Source organism: Pezoporus occidentalis, unplaced genomic scaffold, assembly GCF_034315485.1.
Source record: "Pezoporus occidentalis ecotype Australia unplaced genomic scaffold, CSIRO_AGI_Poc_V1 ctg100, whole genome shotgun sequence".
NCBI lineage: Eukaryota > Metazoa > Chordata > Aves > Psittaciformes > Psittacidae > Pezoporus > Pezoporus occidentalis.
The window spans coordinates 401,844-428,196 of record NW_026912780.1 but is presented as its reverse complement, the minus strand read 5'-3'; the positions used below and the strand labels follow the sequence as shown (position 1 = coordinate 428,196).

The following is a 26,353-nucleotide window of genomic DNA, read 5'->3' as shown; positions in this document are numbered from 1 at the left end:
ACTTCACATCACCTAAAATAATGGAATTTTGCAATAGACTGTGGCTAGGAAAAATGGGGAAAAGCATAATACAGGAGCACTGGTAATTTAAAAATTACCCTTTCTTCTCTTGTCTCCACTGACTCTATTTTGTCTTACATTTTGAAAGACATACTCATGTTTAATGTGGTAAAAAAGATTACTTCTGGAGATATGCTGATAGACATTTTTTATCCAGAGAGAAGAAAATAGCATTTAGATAAAGAGGACTGGAGAAAAAGGGATATCCACCTCCCAAAATGTGGTCAAAAGTCGAGTTCATAATTCAGACTGAATATTAAATAGCCTAAAGAAATGCTGAATTCTTCATATCCTCAGAAAACTGAAGAGAAGACTCAGATGAAACTTTATAAAATAGATTTTAATGCCTAATGCAAGTGGATCAGCAAATATTTGTATCATGATAATTGATTTTCTTTTAACCTTTTAATAATGCATGCTTCAGAAAATAATTTCCATCAGCTAATCAATCAATCCTATATTATCTATGGCAATATACTTACCGCGACACCGTTCTTCAACCACCTAATTGTTGGAATAGGCTTGCCTGTAGCTACACAAGGCCAGTAGAGGTCACTGCCTATATCCTTCTCTGTATCATTGATATGTTCTACCCACTCAGGAGAAGCTGAAAGATAATAACCATGATGCCTTGTAAATATAGCAGATACATATTTAATTAACATTATGTTGTATTAATTCCACTGCTTTTCCACGAGTGTCCAAAGTTATGTTACCACTTATACAGACCTATCAATTACACAATGTGGAAATTACTCAATAATACCATAAAATGACAGTTAAATGACACAAAATGGTGTAATACCATGTAAGTACTGAAAAGTTCTCCAAGAAAATATTCCTTTGGTCCAGACAAGCTAATTAAGAATTTAATATTGAAAATGTCCCAGCATTTTTGGGTTTGCTAAGGAAATGAACCTATTTAGTACCTTTACCTATTACAAACAGTAACAACCTTCCCACACCAATTCTGAATTTCTCCCAGTGAAGTTCAAGCACTTAACCAAGGGTCTTAACTAGGCAGATTTTCTGTACAGTCAATGAGAAGAGACAGAAATCTCCTGAAGGTAATTCAGATGTTATGGATGACCTTTTCATGCCACAGTTACGTGGCACAAGTCTTGGTCAAGGCAGTCAGGCTACTTGGGATGATTCCACTATGAGAGGTAAGATGCAATGTTTTGGTTCCCTCACTTAGCCAAATGCATGAAGAGAAGGGACAGAGGCTGAAGGAATAAATAGTTGAGTGTAACTAGTAAGAGTGAGAGCTAAGACAGAGTAGACAAAAGAGGAAACAAGAAAGTGCAACAAATCCAATCATCTCCTTTTCTTCCTGGAAATTCTTTCACTTCAAGTACTCTAAATTTATTTAATTTCCATTACTATGTCATTATTATGTCAAGGTGTATACACAGCTATCATAACCAGATAACTTAAGTAGCTGTTCAATTAATACTCAAATGTTATGCCTGGTATTCAACGCCTGACATTCAATGCGTGAGTTTTGATATTGCTCTATTAGCTTGAACAGCAGCGTGTCAAGATGATGCTATGAGTCAGCACTGACATCAACTGTGGAAACAAAAATATCTGCAACATAAGTGAAAGCAACATAGATTGTGAAGAATAAAATTGTTTTACTTACCTTGTACATAAACTCTTGCTTGATGCTTATCCTTTCCTTTATAGTTTTCAGCTTCACACTCATAAAGTCCTTCATCTTCATACTGAATATTAAAGATCTTAAGAACTGCACCAGACATGCTTATCTCAGCAGTGGCTGGCATGGGTTCAAGGTATTTACTCCATCTGAGTTCAGGAACAGGACTTGAAAAGGTACAGCAAAGTACAAATCAGCATGTTCAAGAACTGGCTGTTAAATTGCAGACTACAAAACAGCGTTTGATGATGAAAAATGTCTTTTCATTCCCTGAAATATGAAAGCAAATAGTGCTCTACAATAACTTTAAAATACACTTACTTCCCAAGAGCAAAACACTCCAGCGTCACGTTTTGCCCTAGGAGAGCATACGTGTCCTTGAACTTAACTTTGATATCAGCGGGATATACTTTAGCACCTAAGATGAAAAAAGAGATTTTCAGGAAAGGCACATCAGAAAAAAATACAGCTCAAGAAAAACGTTCATAAAATTCCAGACAAAATCATTTACACGGAGCTTGACCGTTCATGAGGTCTGATTTAGCCCTGAACTTTTAATAGTAATGCAGAATTGTTTTACTCAACAACTAGTTATCTTTCTCTGGATGGTTATGCCTAACATTTTTACAGCACAATGCTTTAACATATACTTGCATTTGAAGTGTGATGATGTACTGTGCATGTGGGTAGACAAAAGACTGACTCTCTCTTTTCCACAAATTCTTTTACAGAATGGAACATTCTGAATTATTATGAATTTAATATTATTATCTTAGTAAGGGTATGAAGGAATTAGAGCCAGAAAATCTACATCTTAATGAGGGCACAGGGACGCAAATGTAATCAAATCTACCTACTGATGATCCCTGTAGGACTCCTCTTGCAATTCTAGATGAAGATCTCAGTATGAGTATTGGCCATGGAAAATTTGGACAAAGATCACTGATTTGTAATTACTCAAATTCAATTACAGTTCTTCACTGGAATATGGAAAGTTTAACAAATAAAAGGGTCACTGAACTCTTAATGAGGAGCTTACGAGATTCTAGTGACTGACAGTCTGAAGTGGCAAAAGGGAACGTGGTTACCATTTGGAATATATGCATTTTTCATGAAGAAATGGCAAAGAATTATCTAGTAAGACAAAGCCATGGGGACTGTCTTGAGACACAAAGCTCTTAGACCACCATTGGATAGCAAATTTCAGCAGGGGAAAAGGATTTTCCATTTTCATGGGGGACTTGCTGGGAAAAAAATTAATTCCTGATGCTGTTCATTAATTTTTACATGAAGTTTCTGCTTTACAGTAATATCACTTAGAACCAAAGACAAGGTCAGAAAAAATATTAAAGGTTTTGGGATGAGTACAGGGGCTTATCACACAAAAGAGATGAGGACTCTGAGGATGAGAACTCTGTTCTTGATAGTATGAAAGGAAATTTGTAAATGAATTCAGAGAGATTTCCTTCACAGAGATTTCACTGTGAATGGGAATGTTTTTAACCTCTGTACCTGGAAAACTAAATGACATTGTGCAGTAGTCATTATAACTTGCCACGTACTTCTCCTCACAGAGCTGAAAGTACTTATAAATGAGCAAAATTAAACCACAAACATTTTGAACACTTTTTCCAATACTTACGATCAGACTGGGGGATAAGTGGAATAAATTTGCTGAATACACTCTTTGTTATTGATGGGCTGGACACAAAACACGAATAATTGCCCTTATCTGATGCTTCTACATTCGCAATGTAAAGATTGCCGTTCGTCTGTGACACAAATCGTCTTTTGTCCAAAGCAATGAATACTGGGAACTCGTTTAGAAGCCACCGATAACTGAGGTCATCTGGAGAAAAATATTTTCTAGTCAATATTAAAAACCAATACTATCACCTACTTAACCCATGGAATCCTGTCTGAATATAAATTACTTCACTCTGATGTCTAGCTTATAGATCTTTCCTTTGGGAGAGGCAGCTATGTGGGAGAGAATATAATATACATGTCTCAGTAGCCAGCTAATACCCGTCTACACTGAACACAGGAGTACTGCTGCCATGAGTGCAGATTACTGAGCACCCAGTTACAGTGTGTGAAGCTCCCCTTGGGCACAGCCTTCCCATAGGAACTGGAGTGGAGTGGGAGGAGATGGGCAGCTGGGTCTTTAGCTCACACAACTGAGAAGCTGGGAAGCCCTCACCAGCCTTGGAATTTAGACAAAACCTTAGAATATTTTAACTAGCAATATACCTCAGTTCTTTAATGCCTTGCAATACTTAGACACAGAGTATGAAAAATAAAACATTATCCTATTTTACAAGATAAAAGAGATGCTAACACCTGAATTCAGCCCTCCGAATGGAACTGCAGATACTTGAGTTTACGGGCATAATCCCTAAAGAACTCTTCAATAGCTAATGGTGAGAAAAAGGCACTTCTAGAGCATGAATAATCTCATCTGGTGCCTACTGCTGTTCCATGACTTTAACAAGAGCCCATGGCCATTTCTATTGATGTAATTTCATTAGGTGGAATGAAACTGGGCCTTGCTCAAGGCCAGCAGAAAGTCTGGGATGACAGAGTGATACAGCACCATCTACTCAGGTCTTTTGAATGGTAGAACAAGCCTCCCTTCCATTAGCCAGATTAGTCTGAGTAATTTAGGTATCAAAATCTATTTGCAAATTGAGTAATATCCTTTACATGTAGTCAACTATAGGCATATACAAAATGGAAACCTAACCTGAACAGTGATTCTCAAGCTGCATGAAAGTTACTGTTTAAGTAAAATTAAAAGAAACTTTCAAAAATAAATATTTATTTCTTTTCCACTCTTAAGCAGTTGAAAATTAAGCACTTTATGCTGAATTACCTGGGTAGTGGTAAGGAGGCTCACAAAGAAGCACTGCTCCAACACCTTCTCGCACTTTAACCTCATAGCGTTCCTCAGGTGGAAAGGGATCCAGATCTATTTTAAAAAGAATGCAGGAGGAAAAATGGGGGGGTTTAACACAAGAATTTTTCTTTATTATTATTTTCAGCCCTGTAGACATTAACACAGGAATACAACAATATATGGTAGATAGATATCTGTGGACCCATAATACCAGTTTTTCTCATTTTAACTTTGTCATTATGAAGTGTAATGAATTTTTTACAGTATTTTAGTCATCATAATCATAAATGCCAGAAAAACACCCTTGTGCAGAACATATCCCTAAGGGTAGCCAAGTGAGCTACATTTGAAGAAGGAATCCCACAGAAGAGAAAGGAGAAGAATTTTAGGTTATTTTTCATTTGGTTTCTCAAAAAATGCAGGTTTAATCCTTTAATGTAACTTAAAGTGGTTTCTCTAAAATGGCCTGGCTGCCTTCCCTGATAACTCCTTCATGGAGCTACACATCATCCCACAGACTGTGGGAGAATAGTAATGGTATTTGCAGTGATAAGACAACAGTTGCAACAGGGTCAATAATGGCAATTTGCTGCTTCTTTTCACTCATTTTATGTATCCCATCTGAAATGAAACTATCTGCATCTTGAGGCAGGGAAGCTTCTCTTGTGAAGCTTCTCCATGTCACCAAGTGCAGCAAGGTTATAGAGATCACAAATGGAATCCTTTAAATGTTATGGTGGTGCAAACAATATATGCGTGACAGCCACATGCACAGACTCTGAATGCAATATTCTACCACAGAAACCATTTAAGCTCACTTCATTCAGATTCCTTCAGCTTTCTTCAGTGGTAGGCAGCTATCCAGTCCTACTAAATTGCCAGTGCTGGATACGAAATCTAACTAAAACTTAAGTCTAACAGCGGCCAGCCAGAAACAATCAAGAAAAAATCAGGACAGAGCCGCATGCTAGAAGATATTAAGAAGGAAACAGAAATTATTCAGTACCGTAAAATACAATGTATTGTTAGATGGATCCAGTAGACAGTCGGCATTATCTAAAAATAGTTAATTCCTTAACTTCGAAACAGCTGCTACATTTACTAAACATGGTACAGGTGAAGGATTCCTCCAAAGCCAACTATAACTGTCAGACCTGAATGACTACAAGAATCTAAGAAGCAAATGTCATTAAGTTTTGTCAAATACATGAAAAGAACTCTAGGAAAGTTATGTTCAGGGAAAGACGCCTCTTCTGTCTTCTGAAATATTAATGGTTATTCTGCTCAAACAGATCAGTACATAACACAGTGACAGGATCCTGACTGGATCAATGCCTAAATGGCAGGCACTCTTTAAGGACTTCTGATTATTATTTTATTTATATTTACCTTGTGCCTTGGTGCAATGACTGTATTCAGCTCTCCACAACTAGCTCCCAATTAATGTGGAATATTAATCTTTGATAACAAAGAAACCAAGTTTACCATATGGATTCAGTAAGAATTAGCTGTTTGACCAGACAGGATTTGTACCCAAAGTCAAGGAAGCTCTTCACAAAAATTGGAATACCTCTATTCATATATCTCCAGTAGTTTGAGTATATTCCTGTTCCACTTGCCAGCATGGACCTTACTCCACAACTACTTTGTATCCTCAAAATACTGACTGATCTCTTCCTAAAACATCCATTTTCTTGTTTCAGATCTCCTGATCATCATACATACTTGTCACAGTTATTCAATTTTGCTTTCTTTGGAACAGAGTAGTGCCTCAAATCTCTTGCAGAAATAGGAAAAAATAAAAACTACAATCATTAGCAAACAATGTGTTTCTAATTTGATACTGCTTTGCATATGCATGGTGTAGGGTTTGATGAAAGGAAAACCTATCATTGCTTTTAAGTTATTTTAGCTATTTTAAAGTGTAGACATTTTGTTTATAGTATTCTTGAATAACTTCTAAATATTTAGGACGGCCACCACATATTTATAGACATGGGAACAGAGAGGCAATTTGTGTATGTAAAACATTATGCTAGTCCTGAAATAAAATAGTCTATACCAGGCACGGGAAAGTCATTCAATTATTGAGATGAAACTGTATACCTTTTTTCCCACTTATGAAATGCTGTTTCTGACTGGGTCTTAATATCTTCTTTGCATAAGCACTACTTAGTTATTACTCAGTAATTATAATGTGTGATTCCATGAACCCTTAATTGGAAGAAATTCATTTTTAGCTAGAATGAAAGAATTAGCATAATCACTCTACTCCTATAAGCATACAAGCAGTAGCTAAAGAGTATGCAAATTTCTCTTCCTTGTCATTCTTGCAGCCTCTCTGCTGTGAAGTTACATGTTTGACTATTCTGAAACTGCTTCCCAGCAAGTAGAACAGTGAATCATCTCTGATTTTGCTCAGCACACACCAAAAGGCCACTAAATACTCCTGCAGGATAAAATTCCTTCCTTCGGGAGGATGTGTGTAAAAGTTAAAAAAGATTTTAATGGGTTTTAAAGCACTGGAGCTAAAAAGATCCAGCTCTACTAAAGACAGTGTTCTCAGATGTTCTCAGCATTAAAAGGCACACAGGCCTTTGTGAACTGTCACTGGTAAGAGAGGATTAATTTTTTGTGGATTCCTATTTTTGTTCTCTGATGAAAAAATACATTGAGGAAAAAAAGCATCTTAAGGCAAAATAAAATAAAAATCCCAAACACTGTGCTCAGTCAGCAAAATTTTACATTACTCTTCTTGTAGTACATCAGTTTTTTCCAATGCATGCATTTGTTGACAGTGCAGGTCTGTGCATATGCATGCATTCACAAGACTGGTTCATGATTGTCAGAAGTTGACAGAAATGTCCCCTAGCAGGGTCTTCATCGCAGCCTAGGAGTCAGAGAGCATGCCTTACTAGCGAGTGCCATGCCTTTCTCCTGCAGGCATCTCAGTTGTGTTTGCACTGCAGCAGCACCTCCTCAGCATATGCCCTCACTTGCATCTTTCCTCTGTGAGTATTTCTCCTCATCTCCTACCATATCTAAAAAGAGTCTGGACATTATTATCTCAAGATCTGGTTCCATAAGTCTCTTCAATTATTAATTTAACAATAACGCATTGAGAAGGATGATGTATCATCTGAATGCTAAAAATATAAAATGCTTACAAAACTCATTATGTGTTGATCTCTGCAGACTAAGCCATTCAACGCATTATTTTTACAGAGCAATACAGCAATAGCATATGCTAGCAGAAGACAATCCAGCTTCTATGCTTTGACATAAACATCAACTTACATCCAAAACTCAGAGTGGCTTCACTGCTTCTGACAGTTCCAAAGATATTAGATACTATACAGACATATTTTCCAGCATCCCTTGATTTCTCTGGATTATTGATAACAAGTCTGCCTCCCACCATACTGTAGCGATCCTTTGTTAAATCAATGTCCCAGTTGTTGAGTTTCCACCTATTAAAAAAAGAAAAGCCAGATGTAAGGTTTGGCCCCAAAACCCAAACCTGGTAAGAAATATGTTTTGAAAAATAACTCATGAATCATTATAAGCTATACAGGAAGGTATGAATACGCTTCTGTATATGTTTTATGTATTTCTTCAGCAAGAGCCACAGATCTGAACTCCATAGATCTTTTAAATATAACAGTCTCAGACTGCGTTAGCCTTCTCAGAGATGTGAGATAGGTTAAAACCTGATTGTTGGCCATGCAGCAGAAGATGCTTGAGTTGGCTGTGAACGAGCTTGATAGTAATCAAGTATTGGATTGCAAACATATCATCAAATAGTTATTTAAGGCCAAATTAGCTAAGAAAATACTCCCTCTGCAGTGAAATTTTTAAGAGCCTTTTGAAAACTTGCTGTAGGGGATGAAAATGTTTCATACAGCCTAACAGGCCAGTGAAGTCAGTGCAGAAACAGTGGAATGCCTGATTCAAGACCTACTTCCTACACTCAGAAAATTGCTGGACACTCTCACCTTAACTACTGTAAAACCCCACAGGCAGCTCCCTGAGTTTCTGTAACTTGCACTTCAGGAACTAGGAGGGAAACTCGGTCACCTAGGTCTGGCCCTTACTGATTTAAAGAAACAATACACGGAGTGGGAACCAGTACCCACCACCGATAGCTCTGTATTTATTACTGCGTCCACAAGGGGGAGCACATAACCGTCTCTGAAAGAAACTGCACGTTTCCGGAGCACGAGCAGGGAAGATGCAACTTAAACATTTAAACATCATAATATTACTTCGGTGTAAATACTTTTTTTTTTTTGCCACAAAGTAAAGATAGGCATTAATGTTTGAAAATGAGATTGCATGCCCTATGTCTTCCTTCCTTATCAAAGATGTACTGAAATATACAGAATACCCATCTGGAAACTGAAATTGCAATTGTGATGGAAAGAAACAATAATAAAGGTGATATTAACAAAAAATAAATAAAAAATAAATAATGAAATTGCAGGATTTTTAAGGTGCAATAAATAGCATTTGAGTTTTACAAGATTTTAGAGGCATCACTTCAGTCCTATGAGACATACTGCAAGTCTGCATTACAAATAATAAATCCTCTGTTAGGAAATACCTAGGAATAACTGTCAAATGAACAGCTTATGCTGTAATGAGAATGTGGCAGGAAGGACTTATCTACTTCTGAGACAGGAAAATCTTGGCTCATGAGCTGTTGGCAGTCTGGGAAATGAAAATAATATATTTGAGGTAAAATATATTGAGACAAAATAACAATGTGAGAAAATAAGAAGAGCTCAGATTTTGCAGAGCCCATAACAGATACGAAGAATGCTAAAATTTACGTAGAGCCCATGATCACTCTATAGATGGCATGTTTACATAGTCTTGCAGACAGGGTGGAGGAGTCTCTGGAAAGACTAGAAGTCATGGGGAAGAGTATCAGAAGGGTATTGAACCTATGTGTATCTAATCTGATACCTCTGCATTTCCAGTCCTCTCAAAGCATAGGGAGAGCAAACAGGTGCAACAGCAAAATGCAGTGTAGAAAAACTTGTAAATATACTAGACACAGGGATCATATTTAAAAGGGGCATTGTAGTTCTCCCTGAAATCCTTCAATCACAGGTGGGTCTGTACATGTAGACAATCAGTAAGCATATTTAAAGAAGGCGGCAATGAACATTTTAAACACATTTAAAAGAATGGCAAACAGACTCAACTGCTTGTTCTGTCTTAGAAGTCAGAATCTAGGAAAACACCTAAGTGAGTACTGGATGCAGATCATAGGATCAGAGAACAATTTAATTAAATTGAACTTTTTTTACTGGCAAGACATTGTATCTGCCCCTTACTATGATGACAACAGTCTTCTGCCCTTGACTAGTTGTAAATTAGTCATGGTCTTAATAGTGACAATCTTAAGGATATCTTCCTGTACATAATAGAGCAGATAATGGCCGACAAACTCGTATGGATACCCAGAGGTCATACAATAAAGCAGGATTGCTCTGCTACTAACATGACCACAAATACTGTGAAAGAGGTCATGTGTGAATCCCTACTAAACTAGTTGAAAAGTATTTCCAGAATAAAGTTTTTTTAATGTCTTCAGTAGCAGAGCTGACACATTATTGAGCATCTCTGTACAGCAGTGGATGCAAAAGCAACATAGGATGTAGAATATCCAGGTTCAACAGCCAGTCATTCTTCTTTCAGGGTAAGCTACAACAAAAAAAGCTGTTCTGAATCAATAAGAGCAAGGACTTAAATGCCCGTCATCCTTACCTAGAAACATGGTCTCTTAATTATTTTTTAAAGATAATTTTTTTTGCTTGCATATGGATCAGTATTCCTTTCAAAAGCTGAAAACTTCTAACACAAAAGGAACGTACTGTCTTCAATGCTGACTAGACATTTGGGCAAACTGAATCAAGGTTGGCTCTTACTCAGAAATTGTAAATCTCTCCATTTTTCCCTGCCTCGAAGACTTTGTATCCTGTAATATTTGTGATCCTTTTGTAATCCTTTTGTAACCTGTTAAGACAGCCAATCATTTCAGAGTTGAAACCTTCACTGAGTAAAATACCTAAGACCTGAAAATCAAAACAAGAGAGGTTACCTGTAAGTGGGAAAAGGAATTGCTCGAGCTCTGCAGTTCATTGAAACTTGTCCATCTGAAGATTCTTCTGGATAGATGGTATCAATGGGTTGCTCCTCAAAAACAGGTCCATAGCCTTTGTTTCCTTCCTCTGAAAAATTGGTAGTTTGAAATTAATCGCTTTTTAGTTAGTAGTCAACCTTAAGATGAAATTACATCACACTTTTCACATTCAAAATGCGAAGACTAAATATTGAGTACCCCCAAATCAAGCTCTATATGTATCAAGAAAACCAGAGCAGTAAGGATAACAGAAGTGCTGGCCTTCCTTCATTGACTCCTGCTTCATACCTTCCTTCTGAGAACTAGAGTAACTCAAACTATATTCCCATGTCTTCTCTACTATTATTTAATTATCATTATGCCAAATGTGGTTGAGATAATTATGAATTGAAGTTATGCCCTTTAGAAATGCAGTAAGACCAACTTACTTCAGAGGCCAACAAATACTTATCAGACAGGTCCAGTTTCAGAACAACTATCCAAATAGTAGGTGTTCCTTATTTATATCCTAATCAGATCCAGTGTTTTTTACATATTCAGCCTCTTTACTGCACCAGACAAAACCCCTTATGTTGGAGATCAAAGCTGAGGATTACATTGTGTCAAGAACATACTTCTATCTTTCCTTTCAAGCTCAGATATATGTATATGTTAACTTTCTCCCCTCCAAATAAAATAAAAAATAAGAAATCCCACATTGAAAATAATTTAAGTTTTTAAATTCAAGCACTTAAAGGTGAATAAATGTCAAATAGTTTTGTCAACAAACTATTTTTTTTTCATCTTTTCCCTCCATTTGCTGATGCTGCTGTAAAGGTCTTGGGCTCTGGCTGTCGCTGCTGCATTCCCTTCTCCTTTATTTGCTGGGGCTGGAATTAGATGATCTTTAAGTTCCCTTCCAACCCAAACCACTGTATGATCTCCCCAGACATGCAAGATTGCTCTCTGGCATCTGTAAAAGCAAGACTAGGAGCAATAGTGGAATGCTCTGGGAAAATTTTGCTCAGTAAACCCAGGATGTAACTGGGTTTTTTTCCTGTGAAAATGGCAAATGTACATTCCAGGCATAGAATGGCACAGTGAGGAGGTAAAATTTTCAGACAACACAGCTGTCTAATTCTCACAGATCTCTACTGAGACTGAACCAACAGTATGGACACTTGTAAGCAAACTCATGGGAAAAACAAACTAGTACATGACTGCTACCAGGTTCACTTTCCAGTCAAGTTCAGAGCCTTGCTCCAAATCCTAGAGATGCCAGAAGTCTGGAAAATGACCTTATAATACAAGGAGAAAAAAACAAACCAAACAATTTTCCCAGTCTCTTCAGAGATGACTGAATCATTTCATCTTAAAAATTTCCCAAAGCAACAGTTAAGGACAGAAAGCTCCTAACATTTCACAATAGTACCTGTACTGCCTATAAAATTCAGTACATGTCTTCTAATACTACATTTAAAAAACCTTCACAGATCAAGGCAATGCAACATATTCATGTCCTTAAACCTAATTATGATTTAGTACTATTCTGTTAAAAGTCTTGCCTTTGGTTATAAAACAACTCTAAATTAAACAGTTTTTAGAAAGCCTAAAAGAGAAGAAAGGATATACCTACATAAATAAAGAATGCAAATTGTCAATGTCAAAATATCATATATACAGGAAAAATCTTTCCACAGCTAACATTTTTATTGTTCCTTAATTCCGTATTCGTAGACAGACACTGGATTACAGCACCAGCAGAAGACTGGTTACAGATAAAAAGTAAGTTCCCTTTCCAGTTCAAGTTTGTGGAAAAAAATCACCTTATGCCTTGAGGGCAGGAACAGGTCAAGAAGACACTGTTATGCTGCTACATGTATGGTCAGGCAACTTCATTTTAAAGAACTAACACATGTAATGAGAAGTCTTTCAAAGAAGCAAATAAGGCCACTAGAAAGAAAGGAAGAGGTTTTGAAAAATGGTCTTTTTTTCATGCATTAAAGCACAATATGATGTAAAAATCTACATATCGCTAGCGCAAAAGAAGTGCCTTCAGCCTGAAAAGGCAAGAATCACATATTTGCTTGGAGCCTGGAATGACTGAGCCACAAACCTGATAGCACTTTCTGTGCAAGTTTCAAGTATGAATACAGAATAACAATGGCCCCTTGCAGCAAATAACTGTACCCTGTACAGCTGACTCTTCCACCTTAGGACTCAAATGATATTATAGACCACTTAGGCATTTAATGGCATAAATCTTTAATGCTGCCAGCACTATTAATTATACTGAGTGAATGTCTGTTTCTCACACCTATCAAATACGCTTTAGAAAGGCACTTCTGCTGCAATCTATTATGAATCTGGTTTCAGATGCCTGGCAGAGCAGAAAAAGATACACAGACTGAATGTCAGGTGTGGCAACTGATAAATCTTTCATTCTCAGATGTGAGTGTGGACCAGTGATATGAAACGGTAAGGAGGAGAAATGTGAGGAGAAAGAGTTTTTGAAAGGATCAGCAAGAAAGTTCACACTTTAAGTGAAGTACCATGTCTATGTGAGGAAGATTAGAGACAGAGAAGGGCAGACTAAGAATACAAGGAAAAAGATCAGCTTATCGCATTTGTGCCAACAAGAAAAAGGGGAGAAATAAGTTGGACAAGAAAGAAGAAAATGAACGGATTAGGTAAACGAAGGATGAGAAGAAAGGCACGTTTCATCTGTTCTGGTCATGCTTTATGCAAAAGGATGGACTACCTGATCTTTCAAATACTGTTACTGACCTATTTTCTGTGTACCTGTCTTGTGATTTATGTTTTGAATTGGAGTAAAGGCTCTCATCTAATTCTGAGTATTCCAGGCATTCTTCAGTAAATTCTGCAAACAAGGCTCAGACTTCTTGTCAGTGTCAAAATGTACTAGGAAGCCTTCACAAAGGTTAAGAAAATCTCTACACAGCTGACAAGATCATGGATCCTGTATAAGACCCATTACTGCTGGAAGCTGGTCCTGCCATCCCTTCTCCAGGCAACACTTTCCAGATGGGCAGTGTCATTTTCCCTCCAGACATTCCTGCAACACCTCTCTTGCTTGTCTGACTTCTTAGGTATCTGATAAAGAGAGTGGAAATTTATTCAATTCTATTTGTCTGGGTTACTTTTCTGTCAGTTTAGTGAAGTTAATTTTTTCACTGATGAAGAGCTGTGCCAGTGCAAAGGGTGGAATAGAGGCAGGGCTATAGGCTTCCACCTTTTGTGTGGAAAAATGTTGTCTTTTTAACTGAACCATCTGGAAGAGCTACTTCCTAAGTAAGACGTATATCTGAAAGCCTTACTACTACTTACAGATGAGCTACAAAATTATATTAATGCACCTTTATGTCCCTGCACAAGCTTGTGAGAGATCATAATATAAAATACCCAACACATTCAAAGAAAAGAAACCAAAAGGATGTCTGAAAATAGCAACCAGAAACCACCTGAGGCAGTTCTTTTCAAGTCATCTCAACAAACTCCAGCAGAAGAGGAAAAAGGAAGGCACAATAAAAAGGCTTAATCAGTGCATCTTGATTCTGTATGTATTTAATTCAGGAAATGTGAAATTTTCTATGTGAACATCTTTTTAGAAAACTAACTAGCTTTCAAACTACTTAATTTTGCATGGTACACACTAATGCAGAACACAGAGACAAAGAGGTTTTCCAGCCCATATACGGTCCTGTTGTATTACTTATGTTTTAATCCCCCACCCCCTGCAATTAAAAACAAATCAGTAGCCAGTCATCCTTGTATCAATCATCTGCAGATCTTCCTTCACCTCATGTCCTTCCACATCCAAACTATTGCCCATTCAAATGGCCTTGCATCCTCTATGCACCCTGCTCCTGGTTCTCCCTATCACATCCTTCTCCTCTTTGATAAGGAAATTATATTATCTATAAAGGTAATGCAGAACTTTTCAACATAGCCACCATCCAGGTCCACTTCTCATATCTTATTTCCAAAAGCCTAATCACTGTCTGTTGTTGTTAGAAAGCATATATCTTTAGTTCAGTATTTATTTCCATAATATAATTCTGTATAAATTTGTTAATTCTATGTATTGTTCTAACTACACTGATACTAAATTACTCATACCAGCTACAAATCTGGCATACATTTAACAACATAGCAGACAAATTCTGATTTGATTTTTAAAAACTGAATGACTTGAACATAGCTGCCCTGGTTATAAGTCACCATAACATTGGCAGGAAGAAGGGAAGGGACTGATTTGTCAAAATCAAAAGCAGTTATTGTAATTAAAAATACCCTACATTAACTCTATAACCTTTCAGATTAGCTTCCAGGTCTTCATTAAAAACACATTTAGGAAAATGATTCATTTAGTTCATGATATTAGGAGATCTCCTTACATGTCCTTTATATTGGCTCACTGCAGACAGGAAGAAAGTTGAGTAAGGGTGGGGAGAGTACTGTCACTTGGTCAGTTTGGGCTTTGAGGATCAGAAGAAAATATGTGGCAAGAACATCCCAGGGATGAAGCTTGGGATACTACCAAAAAGAAAGGATGCAGATGCTAGGTCTATGGCTATCTTGTGGGAATGGCAAAGTGATCTTGGGCTGCTTTGACATTATCATGACAAAAAGAAATAGATATGTCTACAGAAAGGAGATGGCATTAACTAGAAAACTGCTTTGGATTCAACTGGTCAGGGAAGCACAAGAACTGAAACAGAGAAAAAGGAAAATTCACGTGGTGCCAGGAAAATACTGTCCAATGCAGACATCATCACACGGGTATAATTTTTGGGCAGAAATGTGGACAGTCTTAGGGGAAAAGTGAAGGAAATTCTATTAATTCACTATCTAGGAAAGGGTGAACAGGGCTCACCTGCACACAAACATACACAAGCAGACCTCAGCTTCTTCACTCTTCCCAACTTCCTTCCTATCGAGCCCAGCTAAACAATGCTTAAAAAAACCCTGTTCTGAGCAAACACTCGGTGTTTTTTTTTAATATCTGTCTGATTTTATTAGCTGTTCAGAAAATTCCTTACCCACTGCTTTTTTTTTCGTTTGTTTTGGCATTATCCCCATTGTGACAACACATTTTTGTCAGATTGCTAATTATCTAGACTCTTCATATCCAGGTCCTAGCCTGTCCAAGACCTGTACTCCTAATATTCAGGGCAATGTGCCTTCCAGTTTTTCACTTCTGATTTAAATTCCTTTTGATTTAATTGACTAAGTACAACAAATGACCTGCTGAGTTTCTTATTAGTAAAAGTCACTAAAAAAGAGTGACTGACTACCTGATAATTCTCCCTACCTAATCTTAGTAGATCCTACTAGATCTACCACAGCGAATCATCTCACAGAAGTGTCTTTCTGACTGATTCTAAAACCCCTCCAGTAAGTAAAACTTCATAATTTATTTTAGCAAATCTGTTCCAATGTCTAACAATGATTACCATTACAAGAGTTTTCTTTTTAACATCTAAATTTTTATATCTAAAGATCTTCAGCACTCTGACCTTTTTATTGAACTTTCTAATTTTAATAAAAGGTCTCACATTAGATCTGAGTTTACTGGCCTCTTGGTTCTTTCCATGTATTAGTAAGAAATACTGAGGAGAAAACTGCACCAAGGGCATTTGAGCACAGCCACTCATCTTGCTCTTCATATGCAATGGAAGTCATAAACATAAATATAATATTTACATCCTACATAGTATTAAGCAGCCATACCAACCTGTTATTACCACAGACAGCATAAGATATTGAACTCAAAACATCAATTTCAGTGGGTTATAGTGCTGAACAAAAAAATTCCTCTGTTGAAGCAGCGTTGGTTTGCTTCTTTTAATACCAGTCATCCAAATCACTTTCAGACAAGTCAATTTATTCTACTATTATCTAATTCAGACCTTACATGCATCTAATTAATTTTGAAAATCGATTTTACTCATAGATGAAGGATAATGTCATGAAGTGAAGCTGCTCATAATTGTGGGCACTGCTCCGTGTGTGATTAGAACCAGAAAGGGAAGTTAAAAGTATGTAGATTATTAAAGATTACTGTGATTTATTGGTTTTAGTACATAGGAGAAAAGCAACAGTTCTTGGGGTTATTTTTCCAACATAGAAAGTTAAATATAACCTAATTGCTTATTTTTGTCTTACTCAGTCTCAGTTACAGAGATGTGCAAACATACTGTGGATATTTTTAGGGGTTGTTTTGTGTGTGGCAAATCATGGAACACAAAATGCTCTTAAAGATTTGTCTTATAGATAATTAGATTTTGCAGTACTGCAGTATCTCAAATCTTAATGAAATGACAGAGAGGAGTTCAATAAATGAATTCGTGACAAAAATAGTAACTCCTTTCTTCTTTCCTTCTACTATGACTACTTTCTAGTCTACTGTAATAAGTTTGAAGTAAGACTCTTGACATAAAGTGTAGGAATTATCCCATGTAATTTTAAAAAATTATGGACTTTGTCCAAACTACTTATACGGTTTTCTTTTGAGGGATCAGACAGCATTTCCACCAAGTAATCTGGATATTGCATTCTCTCTTCAACCATGGAGACAGCTGTATCACATACCTTACATTTAGATGGTTAAAATAAAGTGTGACAAATCTTCCCATAAGAGAGTATGAATTTACTTGCCCATACCTGTGCAACATGACCTATAGTCTCCCAGCTGAGCCTTCTAGCCAAAGCCTGCTCCTGGGAATGAAATCAGAATCAAAGCCTCCTCCTGGAGCTGAACCTTCTGAGGTAGCTATAACACCCTCATTAGCAACAACAGGAACAGTAACAGCAATTTATGTCCCCATTTCCTCAATTGCTGAGTTTCAGGAGGGATGGCACAGCCTACTCCTACACCTGATGAGGGACCTATCATTATAGGCTTGGTTTTACTTATTTTGCAGCAGCATCTAGAAACCTCTGCAAAAGGTCAGGGAGCACATGGTCAGGCACTACTAAGAAAACAGGCTTTGCCCTAAAGAAATTATTAATCCACTCCAGTGCAGCACCAGAAGTGTAACTGCACTTTCTGTTTCTGACTTGGTCTGCAGGGCTCAAACACCCAAAGAACAAGGAGAAGGTCAAGCATGAAGGGATACTATTGTCCTTACACCCTCATAAGTTAAAGGTAACATTGCAGCTGTTCCTTAGCCAAATTTTAATTTCCTCTAGTGGATGTTATAGCAATATACGTTTTTCTCCATGAACCTTAGGGAGAAAAGTATTGAAATAGTGATTTTATTAAGCATATAGAAACATAATTTCCACCATATCAGCTAATTCATCAGTTCCTTTTCAGAACTTTCCACAATTTTTTGTTGTTTTTTTTTTGTTTGTTTGTTTTTTGTTTTAATTCAATACTGCTACATATCATTTACTGACACCACAGATACTGTGTTTCGATCTATTGCAGCGATCATTTTTTTTGTTGCAGCAAGCTCACTGCCCTGGACTTCAAGAGAGCAGACTTTGGCCTCTTCAGGAACCTGCTTAATTCAATACAGCCCTAGAGGGCAGGGGGGCCCAAGACTGTTGGTTGATATTCAAGGATCACCTGCTGCATGGGAATGTTGCATCCCAACCAGAAGGAAGTGCAGCAGGAGGGCCAGGAGACCTCCTTGGATGGATAAGGAGCTGCTCAGGAAACTTCTAAGGAAAAAAAGAGGCTTATAAAAGGTGGAAGCAAGGACAGGCAACCTGGGAAGAATACAGGGATGTTGTCTGGGAGCTAGGGACCAGGTTAGGAAAGCTAAGGCCCAGTTCTAATTAAACTTGGCTAGGGATGTTAAGGATAACAGGAAGGGATTCTATAGGTACGGAGAGAATAAAAGACAGACTAGGGACACTGTGGGTCCTCTCTGGAAGCTATCAGGAGAGCCGGCTAGCCTGGATTTGGAGAAGGCTGAGGTTCTGAATGACTTCTTTGCCTTGGTCTTCACTGGCAAAGGCTCTAACTACACCACTCCAAATCTTGGAAGGCAGATGCAGGCACTGTGAGAATGAAGACCTTGGGCCCACTGTAGGAGAGGATCTGGTTCGAGACCATATTAAAAACCTGAATGTACACAAGCCCATGGGACCTGATGAGATCCATCCGCGGGTCCTGAAGGAGCTGGCAAATGAAGTTGCTAAGCCACTGGCCATCATATTTGAGAAATCATGGCAGTCAGGTGAAGTTCCCGATAACTGGAAAAAGGGAAATATAACCTTATTTTCAAGAAGGGGAAAATGGATGACCCGGGGAATTACAGACCAGTCAGTCTCACCTCTGTGCCTGGCAGAATCTTGGAGCCGATTCTCCTGGAAGGCATGCTAAGGCACATGAAAAAAACAAGGTGCTTGGTGACAGCCAGCATGGCTTCACTAAGGGGAAATCCTGCCTGACCAATTTGATGGCCTTCTATGATGGGGCTACAGAACTGATGGACAGGGGTAGAGCAGTTGATGTCATCTACCTGGACTTGTGCAAAGCTCTCAACACTGTCCCACACAACATCCTTGTCTCTAAATTGGAGAGACATCAATTTGATGGATAGAACACTCGGTGGATAAAGGACTGGCTGGATGGCCACACACAAAGAGTTGTGGTCAATGGCGCAATGTCCGGCTGGAGACCAGTAACGAGTGGTGTCCGTCAGGGATTGGTGTTGGGACCGGTCTTGTTCAACACCTTCATCGCTGACATGGACAGTGGGATTGAGTGCGCCCTCAGCAAGTTTGCTGATGACACCAAGCTGTGTGGTTCAGTTGATACCCTGGAGGGAAGGAATGCCATCCAGAGGGACCTTGACACACTTGTGAGGTGCGCTGATGCCAACCTCATGAAGTTTAACCATGCCAAGTGCAAGGTCCTACACCTGGGTGGGAGCAATCCCAGGCACAGCTACAGGTTGGGCAGAGAAGAGATTCAGAGCAGCCCTGTGGAGAAGGACTTGGGGGTGTTGGTTGATGAGAAATGAACATGAGTCAGTTTCAGTGTGTGCTTGCAGCCCAGAACGCAACCGTATCCTGGGCTGCATTAAAAGGAGCATGACCAGCAGGTCAAAGGAGGTGATCCTGCCCCTCTCCTCTGCTCTTGTGAGACCTCACCTGGAGTATTGTGTGCAGTTCTGTTGTCCTCAACATAAGGCCATAGAACTGTTGAAACAAGTCCAGAGGAGGGCCACGAGGATGATCAGGGGACTGGAGCACCTCCTGTATGAAGATGATAGGTTGAGAAAGTTGGGGCTGTTCAGCCTGGAGAAGAGAAGGCTGCGTGGAGACCTTATAGCAGCCTTCCAGTATCTGAAGGGGGCCTATAGGGATGCTGGGGATGGACTCTTCATTAGGGACTGTAGTGACAGGACAAGGGGTAACGCGTTAAAACTTAAACAGGGGAAGTTTAGATTGGATATAAAGAAGAGATTCTTTACTGTAAGGATGGTGACATACTGAAATGGGTTGCCCAGGGAAGTTGTGAATGCTTCATCCCTGGCGGTATTCAAGACCAGGTTGGACAGAGCCTTGGGTGATATGGTTTAGTGTGAGGTGTCCCTGTCCATGGCAGGGGGTTGGAACTAGATGATCTTAAGGTCCTTTCCAACCACAACTATTCTATGATTCTATGATTCTATATATATAATATATCTTTTAGTGTAGGTTTAACCTGTGAAGATCCTGAGGGTAAAACTACCATCTCTTTGGATATCTGACGCCATGGGACTGTAAAGTCTGGAGAGCTTTCCTAAATCCATTTATGAAGCTGAATTGAGTTCTCTGATTTAATATGCATCAGATATGATAAACGGGTATGTGTGAAGTGGAAGACTGTTTACGAGTTCAACAATTTTCTATCTGAGGAGAAGACTGGGAATCTGAGGAGAAGATTGACTGGTGGGCCTGCACTCTATCATCCCTGTGACAAGCATTAAGAACCTCTCATATTTTTTTCAGGAACCTGATCCATCACAATATTTAAGCACGTAAATTGATCCAAATTAACACACTTACATATAAGTGAAACGTTAATCACAGGTCCAAGCCCTCTTCTGGATAGGAATCAACTTGATTCTCAAAACACCACAAACTGTGGCATGAATATTGAGAGAAAATCACAGTGAAAATTTTTCCAAAGGTCAGTTATCAGTAAGAAGCTAAAACAGGTGGAAAACCTCAAGATGCTGTCATTCTCACTTTGCACTGATATACAAATATTTTAATTAGCATCTTTCTTTTTGCAATGAGCCTTCTGTTTCTGCTTCTGCTTCCTGTACACCTATCTATTTCCCTGGCATTTAACACTGCTGAAAGTGGCTGTGTGAGACAGTCATTTGGTATCACTCTTCTCAGTATTGATCTGCCCGACAGTGTTGTGTCCTGTTACAAATTTTCACATGAGAGAGGGACAAAGTTCTGTTGACACAGTACATGGCTAGATTAACCTTGAATGCTAATAGATGCTAAACAAGAGAGCCATGGACTCATTCATTACCTTAACTACCACTAACTTGTCAGGTACCATATCAGCATCTCAAGGCTAGAAATCATTTGATATTTAGAAGTAGCTCTTGCACTGTTTTCAGTATGTCACAGAAATTATGACCTACTAGCACGTGAGAAGCTCATGCTCAGAAACAAGATGGTCTGGGAATAAGCTGAAATATCCCTACTGGGCTCACAGGAAGGTAAACATGACACTTCATGTTTCTGAGCATTATGATGGCAAAACACATTACAATTATTTATTTACAAATGTCTGACACTGCAGTAGCATGAAATGGTCTTCTGACACCTAAGGAGGGACATGGCAGACAAGGTAAACAGGTATTAAGTATATTCATCCACTTTATATTTTAGAAGAAAATGTGCATCTCTCCTTAGCAATTGTGACTAATGCCACATGTTGTGGTAAAAAGCTTTAAATAGTGTAGATTTTTGCCTACAGTTTATAAAATGCATTTTTGAACCTACTGTTCCAGGGAAAATCCAAACTATATATAATTTAAGGTTTGGGGGTTGCATTTTTTTTTATTCCTCTCATAATCAAGAGGGAAAAGTTGTAGTTGGCATTCCTGGGAAGCTTATGTGCTGAAGCAGTAACATGTTGATGTCCACAAAACTCATGATGCAGCATACCATGGTCTATAAAGAAGAGTCCATCATCCTGCTGTAGAAAAGGCAGTGATTTAAGCCACCAAAAGGGACATCAGTATCCAAGAACCAGTCAGCACTTAAACAGAAAAAGTAAACACTCCAGCAGTCCCACTTCATAGTATATGAAAGGGCTAGATTGTATAGGGGAAGGCTGCTTCTACTTTTCTGGACTAAAATGAGCAGAAGTACTCCTATCCCATATGTGCCAGTGAAGCCCTCAAAGAGCCATGTTGCTAATTACTTAGTTTCTCTTTTACAGCAAGTATCAAGTAGGAAAAGCTCCAGCCCTTGGCAGAGTTAGTTTCTCCACTTACGCCTAAGAATGGCAGAATACAGTTTGCTTGTCTTCTCAGACTGCCAAAGCAATGCCAGCCAATACCAAGTATAGTACTTTTAAACATATTCATATTTGCCTTTTAGATACTTAAACCATTTAGATTATTCTTCCTTAAAAACTTAAGAGTTACTTCAAAAGTGACTTAAAAGTCTTTTTGATCTCATGGGAAAGCCAATGCTCGTCACATTAGGGATGAAGGTGAACATGTAATTGTAGACAATCTCCCCACACCAGCCTTCCAAGTGCATATGAAATATCAGCAATTCAGCATGCTGACTAATGGCATCCTCACGGACACATCAAAATAACTGCCCTGCATTGAGGGGCCCTCTGTCTTACTGGTTTTCTTGCTTTGCCAGCTTTCACGGAAGCTTGGGATTCTAGTGATTTTTGAAAACACAGCATTAGGTTCACTTAAAAGCAGAAGTGCTTTTGACGTTCAGAGCCATGGATCATTACCTCATTTGCCCAACCCAGAATACTGTGACTATTGTCACTAGAGTGACAAACTGCTTTTTGAGGTCTGATCTGACCCAAACTCAGGCACTGACTGGCTCTGCACTATGAAATCTGAAGGTAAGAAGTAGAACAGTCTGATCAGAAATAAAGTATCAGAGGAATACAGTACATTTTTTGCTACTGATTTCTCTTACAGCCAAATGTTATCAAGTATTCACTAAGCACATAGAATATAGGCCTTTGCAGCTTTTAATTGCTCTTTAGGAGGAAGAAATAAAACAAGCCTATTGCTGGAAGAGACTCCTAATTCTTTTGGTGAAACGTTATTATACCAGGTGAAGATACTCTTTGGTTCACTTTGGATGTACTAGATAAAGGAAAAGTTTAAAATTCAGAATTAACAACAGGGTATGAATTTAACGGGAAGTCAAAGGCAACTTAGTAGTATGTTGGAGAGAGCCCATATGTCAGGGGAAAGAGGAGAAGAGTCAAATATTACCAGTAATAGACATGAAATAACTTTTTTGGCAGTGGACTGAAATCACCACAGTGCTCCCTAAGGAGTGATTTACTGCTCTCATTTACCTTGCACTACTCAGAGTGCACTCCAAAAAGCAGCCCTTATTATAACTGTCTGTTCTCTCAGCAAGCGAAAGGCCAAATTACTTATGGCTTTTTCATCAATTTATACTGCAAGACTACATTTCAAGCACTAATTTAGCTGGAAACAAAACATTGCTCCTGTCTCATTGCAGATTATCGCTGCCTAAACCACTGATGCAATGATTCATGAATTATTTGCTTCCCTTCAGTCAAGTATGTGCACATTCTCCACTGATGAGAAATGGCCAATCATTGCAACAGTTCTCAACTTCTGCCTTTGATTACCACAAAGAAAAACTGGCTCAAAGTCAGGGGGTTTATTCCAAGCCAACTCCAAATTTCAAAACAAAATTAAAAATGTGTATTGAAGTTTGGGAAAAAAAAATCTTTTTAAATTTCCTGCAGCAGGAAAAGAGATCAGTTTGAAAACAGGTAAAACCCCTTAGCTTAGAGTGTCAGTTACCTGTCAGCCTTTTGGACCATATTCTGCACATCTCCAGTCAGCACAGCTTCAGTTTTTCAGGTTTCTAGCTCCTTGTTTCCCAAATATTTCTAGGCAGTAAGTCTGAAAGCTCCTGATGCTCAAATACATGAATTCTGAATACTTTCAGGGGTTTTGGCTGATATCTTTGAACTTGGGATGGACTATATGTTGATACATCTCAAAGGACATTGACCCTGGAAGCTATCGGTTTCTTGGCTCCAGGGCAGTTAATATAGGAAGTCTGCTTAGGAGCCATGGATTGCAAAAACCTTGACTGGTGGCTTCAGAATCACAGATCACTTTGGCCAAAGGCAACATACAGGGTAGAGCCACCCAGAACTGTGGGTGAAGCACTACAGGAGGCAAGGTGAGCCAAATACACTTCCAAATAAATCCCATCTTCTGTCAAAAAGTGCTAAAGCAACTTTTTTAATATTCTGCTTTCAACATCTGCTCCCAGCTAACTTGACTTTTCACTCTGGTGCTTGGTGTGTTTTGTTACTGAAATGAGAACTCATGATTTATCCTTGATTCCCACATTCTATGCTGTTGATACTGCCAGCATTTCTCTTGATAGTATCATGTGTGAAAGAACACATCCTAGAACTTGGCATGATCACTCTAATTGTGCTCCTTCCTTCTCTACAGTATCTTTCACTTTTTAACCATACTGTGAATACTTCCAAGCAAACCCCTTGCATTTCATCTTGGTTACTGCAGCTATGTATTTATCTGGATCCCATGACATTTTAATTGCCAAGAAATACATTCAAAAGGAAAATTTGCTAAGACTAACTGCCAGCAGCTCTAGCACTCACTTGAAATGAGAAACCCTCCAGCAAGATTCAAGTGCTGGGGTAGAACAAAAACTGCAGAATCAGATTTATATAATCCAGATGGGTGTCATAAACAGAAACAGACTTTCTCTAAACTAAAACGGATATCTAATTATTTATACAAAGTAGAGCAAGTCCAACAGCAGAGTGTTTGTGCTACTCAGCCTTGCAATAATACACTGAAAATAACAAACTTGCTCTGAGTGTATAACACTTCCACTCTTCTGTATTGGATGATGGTGCCATATCTTCAGAGGTAGTGGTAGGTGTTATCTTTGACTTTTGATGAAAAATGCAAGCAAGTATGCGTTTCACACAAGAAGATAGCAGTTTTCTTTGAATGGGCAACAGTACTATTAGAACCTGCCCGTGTTCACACCAATGGCTCCTACTCTTCTTGCACAAATGTAACACAGCCAAGTACAATCAAGTGAGAGATCAAATGAACATTGCTATGAATACATCAATGCGTACTCAAAATGCATGCCATATCATCATAGCCATCTTCATTCTTCCTATGTCACTTGTGACCCTCACACAATACAATCTTCCCATGTCATTCTAAGGCAGTGTTAGGAGGTGCATTCTGGTGCCAAGATTTCTGATTTCTGGGCAAAACTTCAATGTGCATGATACACAAATAATAGCATTAATCAACTGGTCCTGCCCATGAAGATATTAACTGAACATTTGTTCTCAGTGATCTACTCAACTATTTTGTCCAGCACTTTTTTGGCTACTGCAGCTGATGATTTTTTTTGATGCCAACACAGCCAGTGCAAAATCACATGTGGAACATTACTGATGGTACTTGACAGCCCTTTTTTTATTCTCCTAGGAAAAGCACAGAGTTGAATTAAAGTAGTAAGTTTTCATATTAGTGCTATCAGCAACCCTCAAATCTCAACAAAGAAAAAGCCCTTGAAACACGTAATAAATATGTTGATGATGATGATGATGATGGCTTGGCTTCACGAGCAAAGATTTGGGTAGGGCTTTAACCACGCTTACTACAAGCACGATGTATGCAAATCTGGTTGGAAAAAAGGCTTCTTAGGCAATCAGGAAGTGTCCGACCACGACTGTCAACTCCTGAGCTAACTCAAGCTACCCATGCGCTGGTCCGCCCACATGCAGCGTTGGATCTGCAGCTTCCCATGCACCTTGTCACCTACCGTTTAGACCCTCGCCTGTCCATACAGACAAGTGAGAGTGAGCCCTTCCGTCCTGCACAGTGGATTTTTTAGGTGAGGTGCAGCTTGCGCAGAACTGGCCCCACCCTTTAAACCTGAGGTTTAACTGCCATGGCCTAGTTAGCTAGGATGGTGACAGCAAAGTCCACAGGTCGTAGGTTCTGTAAGAGTGTCCTTCTCTTCGGTGGAAGACCATACAAGGCTAGGCGAGCTCCACCAGCCCGGGTTTGAAGATAGGAGTTTTCCTTCTCCTATGAGGAAGGCCTGCCATCGCTAATGAAGATTCGGGAAGACCTTTACCCATGTATTCTGAACAAGACTGTCAACTCCTGGGTCAATCACAAGTGACCGATAATGCAATAGCACAACAAGCATCTAGGCGGGATACTTAGAGGCGTTCAGTCATAAGCCCGCAGATGGTAGCCTCGCGCCAGTGGCTCCTCAGCCAAGCGCACGCACCAGGGGTCTGAACCTGTGGTTCCTCTCGTACTGAGCAGGATCACTATTGCAACAAAAC

At 38.8% G+C, this 26,353-nt stretch overlaps 1 protein-coding gene across 1 annotated transcript in view; it reads right to left on the bottom strand.

Moving 5' to 3' along the window:
• CNTN1 (contactin 1) overlaps window positions 1-26,353 on the bottom strand; it is a 246,688-nt gene that overhangs the window by 65,627 nt on the left and 154,708 nt on the right. The window contains exons 5-11 of the mRNA XM_062612293.1: window positions 10,729-10,858; window positions 7,917-8,089; window positions 4,596-4,691; window positions 3,363-3,569; window positions 2,042-2,138; window positions 1,706-1,887; window positions 543-667 (exon numbers count right to left, since the gene is read on the bottom strand). Of these exons, the coding sequence (XP_062468277.1) occupies window positions 543-667; window positions 1,706-1,887; window positions 2,042-2,138; window positions 3,363-3,569; window positions 4,596-4,691; window positions 7,917-8,089; window positions 10,729-10,858 (1,010 nt within the window). The remainder of the gene's footprint in view (window positions 1-542; window positions 668-1,705; window positions 1,888-2,041; window positions 2,139-3,362; window positions 3,570-4,595; window positions 4,692-7,916; window positions 8,090-10,728; window positions 10,859-26,353) is intronic.